Source organism: Lytechinus variegatus, chromosome 5 (assembly GCF_018143015.1).
Source record: "Lytechinus variegatus isolate NC3 chromosome 5, Lvar_3.0, whole genome shotgun sequence".
NCBI lineage: Eukaryota > Metazoa > Echinodermata > Echinoidea > Temnopleuroida > Toxopneustidae > Lytechinus > Lytechinus variegatus.
This window is the reverse complement of record NC_054744.1, coordinates 14,025,535-14,039,407: the sequence shown is the minus strand read 5'-3', so window position 1 is coordinate 14,039,407 and position 13,873 is coordinate 14,025,535. Positions and strand designations below refer to the sequence as shown.

Below are 13,873 nucleotides of genomic sequence, written 5' to 3'. Positions count from 1 at the left end.
GTGAGTTTGTTTTGTGTGATTGAGCGCCTTTGTAACGTTGATTCATGATTTCCCCACCTGAGAATGGATCGACGCCCCGGCATATATGTGTGTGGGTATGTGTTGGATGGAGGGTCGGAAATCTCACGTCACAAGTTTATGCATTGTTAAATACGTTAGTGAATAATAGAATACATTGTTGCGGAGGTTCTTTCTTGAGAAGGTGCCTACGGCACGGGTGCAGCAGGAGGGATAGGTGGTGGGTACATATTAACAGGTGGTAGGTTAGGCAGAGGAGGTGGGTACACCACACCAGATGTTGCATTTGTGGTAGAAGCCACTGGGACGTCGGTGCCTGTAGGGTTATGAGCGTTCATGGTGTTGAGAGGAATCGCTGGTTCTGATGGTTCTGGCATCACAGAAGGTTTTGATTTATGGCAGGTGCAACAGACCGCAATGATAGCAACCACAGTGAGGAAGACCAAGCACACACCCACAGCGCACATCACGGCAAAGACAGTATCAGCTCCAATCCTCGCCGTAGGTTCATCCCGCGCCGTAGACTCTGAAGTTGTAGTTAGAGAATCTGCCAAGAAGGTCAACAATGTAATAAATCAATCAAATCCTTAAGGAGACAGACGACACATGAAGTCATATATTCGGATCGGTTCGAATAGAATTGAAGTAAACATATGTTATTTCCTTTTTTTCTTTTGAAAGTATCTTTGTAATGATGTCAAAATGATGCCTTGAATAATTGCACCCATTAAAATAATATTATTACAAAATTTAAATTGTTTCCCCCAAAAGTGAAAAAAAATATTAAAAATTCCATCCCAAATTTATTTCATATATTTTGTCACAATTAGATTTTCAGGAGATAAATCAAATAATTTTTGTTAGTAATATACAGTGCGTCCCAGAAAAAACGAAACCGAGATTAAGTGATGATTTATCATAACTTAATCACAAATACAATAGACAAATGGGCTACCATTATTCCCTCGAAACAATGCTTGTATTTCCATAATTTCATTAAATAAACGTATTTTCACCGGTTTCCCACAGTAACAAAAGACTTAATGAATGGCTTATCGTCACCAAAACGGAGTGTCAAGTGAGTTTGAACGCTAGCCTGTAGAACCTCTTAATTTTATGAAATTATTGAAATTCAAGCCTTATTTCAAATAACCATAATTTTGTTATTTCTTGACCATTTCTGTAATTGAGGTATCAAATTGAAGAGCAGATATTGAACCTTATGAAAATGTGGTTTTCTTTTTGAAACCCAGACAACCCGCCAAATGACTTTTTGGTATACCCTCTTCATATTGTTTTTACTCACTCATGCGTGAATGGGGAATAAGTAATTTCAGATAAAAGAGGAGATTCTAAGCTTTACAATGGTAGGTCATTTGTCAATTGTATTTGTGACTAAGTTATGATAAATCATCGACAAATCTCGGTTTCGTTTTTTGTGGGACGCACTGTATATTTTGAAAGTGTCTGCACGAAATTTCCTTTTCAGTGTTTTTTGAGTGTTATAATCCACATGAAAAATATTAAATACAACAGTAAGAACATTGTATTCTTGACCAATGCCTTTACAGAAATGCCAGGGTCCAGCATGGCATTGATAATTAGGTTATAGGTACATGGATGGGCAGGTGAAAGGGAATAAGATGTGAATCATGACCTCCCTCCTCCAAAATATGAATATTTTTTTTTGTAACACTGCGACTCACCAGGAGAGCAGTAGACTCCTGCATCATCAGAATGAAGACCTACGCAGTTGTGGATACCCCATCCTAAATGACTGCATCCAATCAAACTGGTTTCATAACCGTCACACCCAACCTCGTCAAGGAATATCGGCCCAGACCCCTGTCCGTAGTAACCACCATTCCTGACCTCAGCATCACCATACCATCCAAGCTGTCGACAAACTACCTGCGCATCAGCGGTACTCCAACTGTTATCACAGATTGTCCCCCACTGGCCGAAGTAGAAGATCTCGACCCTGCCCTCGTTTGAAGAAGGACCATCCACTAGCCGAATTCGTCCATCCATACCATCTTAAATAAATTTGAAAAAAATAAGCCGAAGCATAAGTATTTTCAATGGGGTAGGACTACGAGATAGTTTTGATCCAGAGTAATGACTTGAAAACTATATTAGGTTTACTTCAGAAAAAAATTATCTTTGGCTGGTGGCAATGTGTTCTTGTAAGATGTTGAATAGATTGTTTATTTTTTTTCTTAAAATCGCTTGATACACAGGCGCCTCAATATTATAAGCGATTGTTTGAACCCTATACACTTGTTATGGAAACTGGCAGGAAATTTTTTTACTATAACTATAATAGTTTACAGATACATTGAAACAGCAATCAAAGATAATGATGTAAACGATTATTTTCCCTCTTTAAATACTTTGAAGGAGTAAATAAAAAAGATAGACGACAAAGGATACACGTCTAAAAAGTCCTTATGTCTTTTTGGTTATATTACAGTAATTCATACTGCAATAAAGCATTTCTATTCATTTTGTCATTGTCTGTTATATATCTATTTCCGTAGGGGTTTGGAAATGTGTTTTAAATGTACATCTCATAGTTATAAAGATAGAAATGTGAAGGTCAACATGGTCAAAAGACCTTTGTAATTGTATCATACCGTCATGGCAATAAACCCCTGCATCTTCGTAATGTCCACAGTTATGGACGCCCCATCCGTGACTTCTACACTCCGTTAACCGTGACTCATATCCGAAGCAGTCGACATTATCAAGAAGGATCGGATCGGATCCCTGTCCGTAGAAAGCCCCAGTCAATGGCTTAGCATAACCAGAGTATCCGAGTTGTCGACAAACTACCCTCGCATCATTGTCATCCCAGTCGTCATCACATATTGTCCCCCATTGGCCACCGTAGAAGATTTCAACCCGGCCTTCGTTTGCTGAAGAACCACCCTCAAGTCGAATTCGTCCATCTGTTCCTTCTGATCGCAGAAAGAAATTAGGTATAGAAAATAATTACTATCTATAGAACTTTGAATGACTTATATTTGTTCCACATTATAGAATAATAAAAATAAACCGGATTTTAAATATGTACTTAATTTGATAGGTCCTTTTCGATTTATTAAAATGTAAAGATAGTTGTACGAAATGCTGTCTATTATACCATTATTTAGTTTGAAGCAGTGAAAGTATGAAAATGAGTTACGAATTTAAAATTCAATTCTTAATTCTAACGAATTTTGTATTCCCTTTAAAATTCTGTTGGCAGGTGTCCCAAGTAATTAGAGCTGGGTGTAGCAGTCATTTCTCCAATACTGACAGCTACATGATGTAGAAGCTTACGATAAGGAAACAAAAATACAAAAAAGCCTTTCATTAAGGAAGATTTATATTCGATTTATGCTACTCATAAATATTCTGAGTCAGACGAACTCTGCATAAATCTTAATCATAATCATAATCTCAGATTACCAGGGAAAGCTAAGATGAGATGATAAATTTGTCATGATGGTCGTATGAGATTAACTGGTTATTTTTCGTATTTATCTCCTATTCTGGAATATGACACAGATCGATACGCGTTTCTCAAGTTCCATTAACATACATTTTTTTAATGTGGAGTTAACCATTAAGGGTTGCTTGGCTATAGTACTTAAACTTGTACTATTCCATCGCTCGTCGTATAGGAATCATTCTCATGAGAGTTTTCCATGTGTAGGTCCCACAATTAAAGCGTGTAGACAGAAGTATGAATTTGGTGGTCTAAAACATATCAGTAAGGTCTTACCGTCATAGCAGTAAACCCCTGCATCTTCAGAATGACCACAATTGCTGCTACTCCAGCCATTATGACTACATTCATCCAACCTGGACTCAAAACCTGAACAGTTGACATCATCAAGAAGTATTGGGTCAGAACCTTGCCCATAGAATGCACTTGTCCTTGCCAGGGCAACGCCCGAGTATCCAAGCTGTCGACAAACCACCATGGCATCATTGTCGTCCCAGTAGTCGTCACAGACAGTACCCCACTGGCCAGCGTAGTAGATCTCGACACGGCCTTCATTTGACGAAGAGCCATCCACAAGGCGAATGCGTCCATCTATGACAGCTTTTCACAAAAAAGGACATAAAAGACGCAAAACTATAAATCATGAAACTTGGAGCTTATAGAAACGTCACTACCCTGTAGTACCGGGTATCGTAGGTGCGTCTGTGATCAAGAAACATAAAGATATTTACAACTTGATCTAGAGTCGAAGGTCCGAGCTCCGAGTAAAGTCTTTCGGATGGTAAAGCTAAAATGTAAAAGTCGGCCCCAGGCGTAGCTATAAATTTCTGATTGATACATGCCTCTAATTGATAATAAGAATGATAGAAGAAGACCATTTTCAAATGCTGTTCTTAAATAAAATCATTTAGTCATACAATATTTTGAATTTCGTAGTGACATAATGAGGATGCAGTCTCTGCAGTAATATGACTATAGGAACGAGAATGAAAATCGAGAAAAAAAAAACTAGTCCTATGAATGGAAACTATAACACCACAAATTAATCACGTGAGCGCAATGAAAAGACGGACACTTTAATTGACTCACCTCTTTGAATACATTTAAGCTGTTATTATATTTCAATATTCCACTTTTTCGCAGTGAAGAAGAAAAGGATATTAAATGTGTCTTAGATTTTTTTCCGATTGTAATCTTACCGTCAATACAATAAACTCCCGCATCTTCAGAGTGCCCGCAGTTGTGGGTGCCCCACCCACGATTACTGCAATAAATTAAGCTTGACTCAGATCCCGTACAGCCAACATCATCGAGGTATATTGGCCCCGATCCTTGTCCATAGGGAGCTCCAGTCTTGGCCAGAGCATCACCCGAGTATCCAAGCTGTCTACAAACTACTCTAGCATCATTGACATCCCAACTATCATCGCAGACTGTACCCCACAAGCCATCATGAAAGATCTCTACCCGACCTTCGTTAGGAGTGATACCATTGACAAGGCGTAGGTCTCCATCAGCACCATCTTAAAAAAAAAGAAAATAGATGACGACCAATAGTTTGATACTGTCGGCTATTCTGAATTCTTTTTTTTTTTCAGATATACTACCGAAGATACCACATTCGCCTTTTCTAACGCTTACTGTGTCACTTTGTCATATGAAATTCCATAACAAATAATTTGGTCTCTTGGGTCCTGCTTATAATGGTAGAATGTGACAAAATTCACATTAGAGCAAAGCAAAGCAAATAGCTAAATAAATAAACAATAATTTCCAAAGAACATATCTTAACTAGTACCTATATCAATAACTAAGATGTCAATACCGATCAGGTCATTATGAGGGGGGGGGGGGGAGGATAAAATGAAACATTATAAAAAAAAAAACCTCGTTTAATGAATGTTGTGTCATTGTGCCCAGGATATACATGATATAAGATCACTATTAGATTGTGTATGTGGAATACATCATTCATAGATCTTTATGATGGATCATGATATGTGAAAGGATTTCCATATAATTTTCAAAATGAAAATAAGCCCACAGGATACGCTTAAAATGCATTAAAATATGAGGAGGTATAACATTATGTAACATGAGTTCTGTTCCTATCTGCTATATAAAAAAAATAGAAAGTAAGGAAGTTTGCAAGTCGGATACCTTCGCAGCTCACGCCAGCATCTTCGTTATGCCCGCAGTTATTGATGCCCCATCCATCATTACCACAATGACTTAACATAGACTCAGATCCCCAGCAGTAGACGTCATCAAGGTGTATCGCTCCAGATCCCTGACCATAGTAAGCACCATTCTTGGCTATACCAACATTGCCCGAGTATCCAAGCTGTCGACAAACCACCCTCGCATCAACGTTGTCCCAGTGGTCATCACAGACTGTCCCCCATTGGCCATTGTAGAAGATCTCAACCCGACCTTGGTTTTCAGTGGGACCATCAACAATTCGGACATCTCCGTCTCTTACATCTTTGAAAGGAGATGGAAGGTACGTATTATTGATTGATATGCTCATCAGTTTTCCCCGTTAAACTAATAGGTAGTTTTCGCATTTACTACGGGGAAACTCTCTGCAACGCATCGATTCCTTTGGAAATGCAATTAAAATCGCAATGGAGAGCAGAAAGCTTTTGTCGAAAATTTGTGGACAGGGTAAACTGATCACTTTAAGATTTGAACCGGACGAATAATTGTAAATATGTCGTTGTCCAGAGTCGAGAGATTCTGATGCTGCCGCGGTCCACCAACTTTCGACAAAAGCCTCTCAGCTCTCCAATGTGATTTGACTTGCATTTTAAAAGGAATTAGTGCATTGTAAACCCCTCAAAAAAAGTTCCGCAACTCAAGTTTGAGTGCTAATAAATTTCTTAGTGTGCCATCATCATATGTAAAAGTGGTATCATTGGAAAGTATAATTATTCCTCTTTACGATCATGTGTCATTTGTAATGCTAGGGTTATCATGAAATACACAGACATGATAAATATGCAGCAATGTAAAAAATGAAATGTTGCAAAAATTCGTTGCCATGTCATGTTTGAGTTCTGCAACTCAAACTGCAAGTTTGAGTGCTAATAAATTTCTTATTATGCCATCATCATGTGTAAAAGTGATATCTTTAGAAAGCATGATTATTCTCCTTTACAATCATGTGTCATTTGTAATGCTAGTGTTATCATGAAATACACAGACATGATAATACGCAGCAATGTTAGACATGAAATGTTGCAAAATGCGTCGTTTGCAATAGCGAATTTCCAATTGTTTCGAGGATGGACCGAGTACATTCACTGTCACCTGCATCATGTGCATGTTGGAAATTCTATAGAAATGGAGACTCTTGTTGGAAATCAATGCATTTTGCAACATTTCACTTCTGACTTTTCTCGATGTTCAGGGTGATTGCATATTCCATGATTACATAATCACAGCAAATGGCATGTCATTGTAAAGACGAATAATTCAGCTTTCCAATGATACCAGTTTCATCTTTTATACTTCATTAACCAAAAAGATATCATCCGCCCAAACCGAGTTGCGAAACTTTTTTTGAGGGGTTTAGATAGTTCTCCCGTTGTAAATATCAAATCTGGAGGCCAATTGACAACACTAAGTTCAAATGACATGAATAATATCTCTGAATTCATTCAAAGGGGCTCTAAGTTGACTCTCGAATTACCTTCGCAATTAACTCCAGCATCTTCAGAATGGCCACAGTTGTTGACGCCGTATCCAGCATTACTGCAGTCAGTCAGCCTAAACTCTGATCCGTCGCAGCTGACATCATCAAGCTGTATTAGTCCAGTTCCTTCCCCGAAGTAAGCATTAGTCCTGGCTACAGCAGATCCTGTGTATCCAAGCTGTCGACAGACTACCGTTGCATCGAGTTCATCCCAAAGGTCATCACAAACTGTACCCCATTGACCATTAAAGTAAAACTCCACCCTACCTTCGTAGTCGGTGTTACCGTTAACAAGACGGACGTCTCCATCTGAGCCACCTTTATTTTTAAAAAAGATAAATTACCATGTCAAATATACATATAACAAATTGAATCATCATCTATTTGATAGTATTGTTATTCATCCACTGTTGGGCCTATCAATAATTTCTCAGACAATGAAATGATGATCAAATGAACGCAATAATGTTTACGATCCCATTGTTGCGAGGCTTTTAAGGAGCCCTCTTCCGAATTTACAAAATTTCGACCTTCTTATTCCTAGTACATCGATCGTTTGCTACGCCTAAGTGCACGACTAAACCATGACTGGTTTAACGATTGGGAGACGGGTGAGAACAAGGACAATTCTCGTTAAGGCCAGGCTTAGAGAGATAGATCACCCCCTACCCAAATTTAAAATATTGTGTGGATCATGGCTTACCCTCTCCACTGCAGTCAACTCCAGCATCTTCATGATGTCCACAGTTATGGTTACCCCAACTGCTACTACTGCAGTCCACCAAGCTGTACTCATATCCTGAACAGGCTACGTCATCAAGGTATATGGGACCATATCCTTGTCCGTAGTGAGCATTAGACCAGGCCAGTCCAACATTGCCCGAATATCCAAGCTGTCGACAAACTACCCTCGCATCATTGACATCCCAACTGTCATCGCAGACTGTTCCCCACTGGCCATCGTGGTAGATCTCAACCCGACCTTGGTGTGCATCGGGGCCATTGACAAGGCGTATGCTTCCATCCGTTTCTGACAGAGACAGGTGCAGTCAAGAAATAGAGGGATTGATTTGACGTAGGTTGAGGCTATGAATGATTGTGAGAATGATCGATTCTTGTCACTGACGGCCCATTCTTTATTTCGGCTGCTGTCACCCATGCAGGGGTTGCGGAACGGCTTTTAAAATGTGGGTTGGGAAGCAGCCGAAAGAATGTGCATGTGTGCGTGAGTGTGTTTGGGGGAAGCTGATCATGCAAAAGAAAACCAAAATCATATGGTATTTTGTACGTTTTGTACAAGTTTGCTGGAAAAAAAGGTGAACCCTTGCCCCCGACCTTGCGAGTTAAATACAAATTTAAGTTACCCCTGTTAGTCTTTTCGACATGTTCGGCAGGGCTTGAACACTATTCACAAATGCAGTCTGCTGTGATATCTTACTATACACTTCTGACAGGTCGATTAATACTGAAAAACCTCACGAGGCTGCTTCAAAATGCTTTCAAGTTACGAATAAACTTACGGTAACAGACTCTTAATTAAACACAATTAAATACACAGTTAATGGTGAGACAGAAGAACATTGTCATAAAATCAGTGATACTACTTAACAGTGGGAAACTGTTAAAGACCAAAGCCAAATCACATGCCTTATGTAGTGACCCGAGAAAAAGATCTAAAGAAGAAGTGCGACTCTTTTTTAGTTTAAAGTAGTTCTGCCCATTATAATAAATGTTATAGTCCTATGAACTCATGTGGATGCTTAAATGAATGCTCCAGGCTGAAGATAATAAAATTTGAATAAATAAAGAAAAATCAGACAAACACAACACTGAAAATTTGATCAAAATCGTACAATGCATAAGAAAGTTAAGACATTCTAAAGATTTGCATTATTCCGGTAAAACAGTTCTAGGCATGTCTTCATGGATATTCATTGAGCAATTTGATGTTTTATCCCCACTTGTTTTTTTTTATATTTTATTGCATGAAGATAGGTTTATCAAATAATCGGATTGTCAAGTGATTTTGTGCATTAGATATTCATTCCTGCAGCTTATTTCATTATAAGACAGACGTATCATTCACACATGTATGAAATGAACAAATATAATATGATTTCATGTAATAGCATAAGAAAAAGGAGATTGGCTATGTGACATCATTAGCCCACCTAATGAATATTCATGATGACGTGCATATAACTGTTTTCAAAAAAACATTGCTAAAATTTAAAATTTTGATGATTTTTATGATATTTTCGGCATTTTTCTCTTTATATTCAACTCTAATTTATTAGATATACATGTAAATGTTTTCAACCCGGGGTACCCTTTTAATGAATCGTATAGCCTGGACATAATATATCATGTAAATTACATTTGTTGTTTGAAATATTAATTTACCACATATTTCTTTACTTGATTTAGAATGGTAATACAACGTGTATTAGTTACGTTATTCTATATCTCTCTGCAAGTGCAAGTTTATTTGCCTTCAACATAATACAAACTGAATGTTTGTTTCCTATGGTAAGAAAACAGCAATATGGCAGTGGAAAATATGCAGATTGATATTACGTAAGCCATAACAAATACAATATTTGGAAATTCGTAGTGACATAATGAACGATTTCATGAATTACATAAATAAGAAAAAAAAAATGAGGAAACCGTTGGAAAATCAAACATTGAATACTAGAAAGGTCCCTCGTGATATATAAATATATATATACACACATATATATACATGCAAATGAATGCACCGTATAGTCGATGTTGTAATATTTAGAGGATGAATTAAATTCATCAAAATTATAGCGCTAAAATGCTTCGGATGACAGCGAATTGTACTCGACCCATAGACTTAACTAATTAAAAAATGGCCCGTTGTTTTATGCTGCCCTGCTATTATGCTTTTAGGAATGATTATCTATTAGCTGATTATGATAAGGTCAACCTGCACTATACATGTCCAAACTCTCATACATGCTACTATCAGTGTTAACAGGTCTGTGCTTCAATTATTTATCGTTAACTGTCGAGAATCAATTAGGATAAAAGCCTCCCCCTCTCTCTGTTTCATAACCATTTAGTATTTCTTTATCTCCCCCTCTCTGTATGTATCTCCCTCCCTCTGCTTTTTTAAAAAATCCCACCCTCTCTCTCCCCTTTTCCTTTTATATCCTCCTGTTTGCAATATATATATATATGTATATATATATACACACACACATATATTATGGAGCGTTGTGGCCCATTGGGTCAGTCTTCTGACTTTGAGACAGAGAATCGTGGGTTCGAATCCCAGCCATAGCGTAATTTCCTTCAGCATTAAATTCATCCACATTGTGCTACACTCAACCCAGGTGAGGTGAATGGGTACCCGAAAGGATTATTTCCTTGAATGCATGAGCGCTGAATGACAGCTCGAGCTAAAGCCGTGGTCGTAATAATAATAACGTGCCTCGGAATAGAATATTTCTAGATAGATGGCGCTATATAAATGCCTATTATTATTACCATTATTATTATTATTATTACCATTATTATTATCATCATTGTCATTATTATTATTATTATTATCATGTACCATAAACATATCATGTCAAAATCCCAACTAATTATATAAACGATCTTGGTAATCTCCGTTCTTTCACACACCAGTTCACAGAATATTAAGCATACCTCCCCCAACACACTTCAAACGCAACTTGATGTTAGCCTGCTATATCAATTAATGATAATGACTAAAATCGAACACAATAAAAGTATAATACAAATTTGCTCCCGCTGAGAACTTCATTGTACTATTGCCATCGAAGCAAATCCGTATTTATTGTGTCGTCATCGAAACCCCCTCAATTAATATTTGTCGTGGAACATACAATCGCGAATGCAACCGAGTATTATACGTGCATGATGATATATCATGCTATATATAGCAATGACGATGTCGGCAAATCGAACCATAAACAGAAGTGTGGGTTACTCTCTGATAAATGTGATATATCAGATGCAATGGCATAATGATTATTTTTCTTTTCAAAAATTATGCTTAACGAAATACTTCTTTTATAAAGATTTTTCTTTGGAAAATTTGATATAAATTCTTTCAAGCGTAAAGGAGGTTCCATCAAAGGAAAAGAATTGAATGGTCTCATATTTTCGAATAAATTGCATCCACTGAATTGGATTCCATCGCGCGGTATCGTACATATTTTGAATTTGGGTTCAGAAAATATAGCATATACCTATGAGCAAAGAACAGTGATAGCCCAAAATAGTGGATCGATGTCATATCAATCTGTTTAAAATTCGAATGTATTTTCAATGATTTCATCGTTTTCAAGGCTTTCCTGGCCGTTTATCCGCATACATAAATATATTATAAAAAAAATACTCATGCTGAGGATAATGAACAAACGTTGCTATGGATACGACAGTGTTTTTTTTTTCACTTCTCTCGTTGTTTGGCCTTCATCTTACCTATCTAAATTAAAATAATTGCTCTCTCTTTATATATTATGTATATAAACGACAAATATTAAAAGGTTGTTGAATGTACCTTAGTACCAAATGATCTGGGTTGTTTAAAGAGAGGGTAATTCGAAATTATTAGTCGAAATTATCCTAATGCTTGGACCTACCCTTCCACCATATCCACTGGGGTCCGTTTTCACAGATCAAAATGCGATACATTTGTCATTCGGATTAACTTGACATGGTGTAGCAGATCGATGTGCATGAATTTAATCTAGGAAACAAAAAGATTTAATATACTTACGACATTGTATCAAGGTTGGAACGAAGAGAAGGATGATAGATGTGATCCACACATTACTACTCCACACTGGTTTACCTGCTAGAGCAGGTGACGCCATATTTCAAGTGCAATACCAATGACGCATTTTGGTCCAAAGTCACGATGTGCATGAAATGGCCATGCAACCGAACGCGTACGTGCATAAACACAAATGACAAAGTGGACATATAGAATGTCGGAAAAGGGGTAAATGAAAAAGGAAGTATGACGATTTTTATGAAAGAACACTGCATGAGTCCGCCAATAAATATCAACATTGGGTTCGTAATTGTAGGACAATATCTACACATCATTCGAAAATGCAATAATTTCTACAATGTGATTGCCTGTTGGATATGATGCCAAAAAAGCCACCATAAAAGAATTACATTTTTCATGAAATGCAAACATATTTTAGAAGTGTGTTTCTATTTGGTGATCTCTGTAAAAGTTTGAAAATATGGTAATTTCTATTATGGTGAAAATAATCACAATAGGTGACAATGTCAATTTTTTAAAATTATTTTGGGGCTTAAGAAATTGTTGACAAAATGCCATATTCTTTTTATCAATACTATTTCCCTTTTGAATGTCCGGACCTGTTATGAATTACAGTCATGTTCACTTAAAAAAAAATCTTACCGAAAACTCGCTCGCATTGACAGAAATTATGACGCCAGTGCCATGTCCTACCCTTCAATATATGTTGATGCATTGTGCCAATAGGTGTTTGGTGAATTCACCAGCCTGTTTTGTGATATTTTCTAACTTGTACCTAGCAATACCTTCGATAAACAAATACTTAAAAAGTTTTAAACAATGAGAGGAACGTGGCAAAGTGTAAAACAATTATAAAGGCATGACCAAAGCACAAAAACTTGAAAGGGTGTCACTCAGCCACTCAGCATGATTTATGTCATACTGTCATCCCTAAAAATCTTCTACTATGTACTTAATTGTATCAAAAAGGTGTCGTGTATTTACATTCTTTGCATTTGAACTTTTGTTTTATATGAACAAAAAATCAAGGCCCATAAACGAAATAAAGATGAATAAAATATCAGTATTCCAGCTTTAACATTAAGAATATATGTCCAATTTCTATCTCACTCACCAATGTCTTCATCACCACTCCTGAATAATTTGGAAGGGCTTACAACAGTGGATAATGAACTCCTTAAGGGCTCTCTTCTCGTTTAGCTCCTCATTAAACTCGTTTGGACTTAATTCTATGTCGTGATTATAAGCTCATGGAAATCTATAGACAATTATTCCCACTCCTACTCCCGGGTTAGGTTTCAAGCTTTCAATCTTCACTACAATCTTTGATTTTTGATGAAATCAGGTGGCTAAACATAATGGTTGGTATCATAATTAGACCTGAACTTCAACCAAGATTAAACAGCATGAATGTTTACTTACGATTGCTTATTTAACTCTCATGAAAATTTCAAATGCCTAAACTTATTCTCTGCAGGATTAAAATAATTTGTTAATTCTTGGTAGACAAGGGTATATTTGGAACTCCATAAAAGTGTGATCTAATTCAACCCAAAATCAGTATAAGCAAGCTATTAAAATGCAATACAATAAGATGATTTCAATCACATGGAATAATGATGACCACTGCGATAGCCAGCTAGCTATCGGGCTAAAGCCTCGTCAAAAGTATTGGACAGGTGGCGCTGGCGTCCCAAATGGTTCAAAAATGTCTATAACTTTACTTCTCTGTATTTTCATACTTTATCTATTTCTGCCATGCCCCCCACCCACTTTACATGACAAATACATCCACTTAAATCTCATCTCACTTTCACTCCATTTATTTCGATAATCCGGACTTTTCACATTTACTACAGGGAAA

The 13,873-nt window shown here is 37.1% G+C and overlaps 1 protein-coding gene across 1 annotated transcript; it reads right to left on the bottom strand.

Annotated features, from left to right (window-relative positions):
• Positions 1-3: 3 nt before the first annotated feature.
• LOC121415503 (deleted in malignant brain tumors 1 protein-like) lies at positions 4-12,192 on the bottom strand. The gene is made up of 9 exons (XM_041608709.1): positions 11,992-12,192; positions 7,912-8,238; positions 7,206-7,526; positions 5,672-5,995; positions 4,711-5,034; positions 3,788-4,111; positions 2,655-2,978; positions 1,725-2,054; positions 4-565 (listed from the first exon to the last, which is right to left on the bottom strand). Exons 1-9 carry the CDS (start codon positions 12,086-12,088, stop codon positions 207-209), a joined length of 2,730 nt encoding a protein of 909 aa, XP_041464643.1. The 5' UTR covers positions 12,089-12,192; the 3' UTR covers positions 4-206.
• Between the last annotated feature and the right edge of the window lie 1,681 nt (positions 12,193-13,873).

Bases quoted from the DNA above. Each gene is read 5' to 3' on its own strand.
- LOC121415503 (XM_041608709.1), bottom strand. From the start codon at position 12,088: ATGGCGTCACCTGCTCTAGCAGGTAAACCAGTGTGGAGTAGTAATGTG. The intron at 5,035-5,671 runs GTATCCGACTTG...TTTTTTTTTAAG, and splicing joins TGCTGGCGTGAGCTGCGAAG to ATGGTGCTGATGGAGACCTA. The intron at 2,055-2,654 runs GTATGATACAAT...AATTTATTTAAG, and splicing joins AGGGGTTTATTGCCATGACG to ATGGTATGGATGGACGAATT.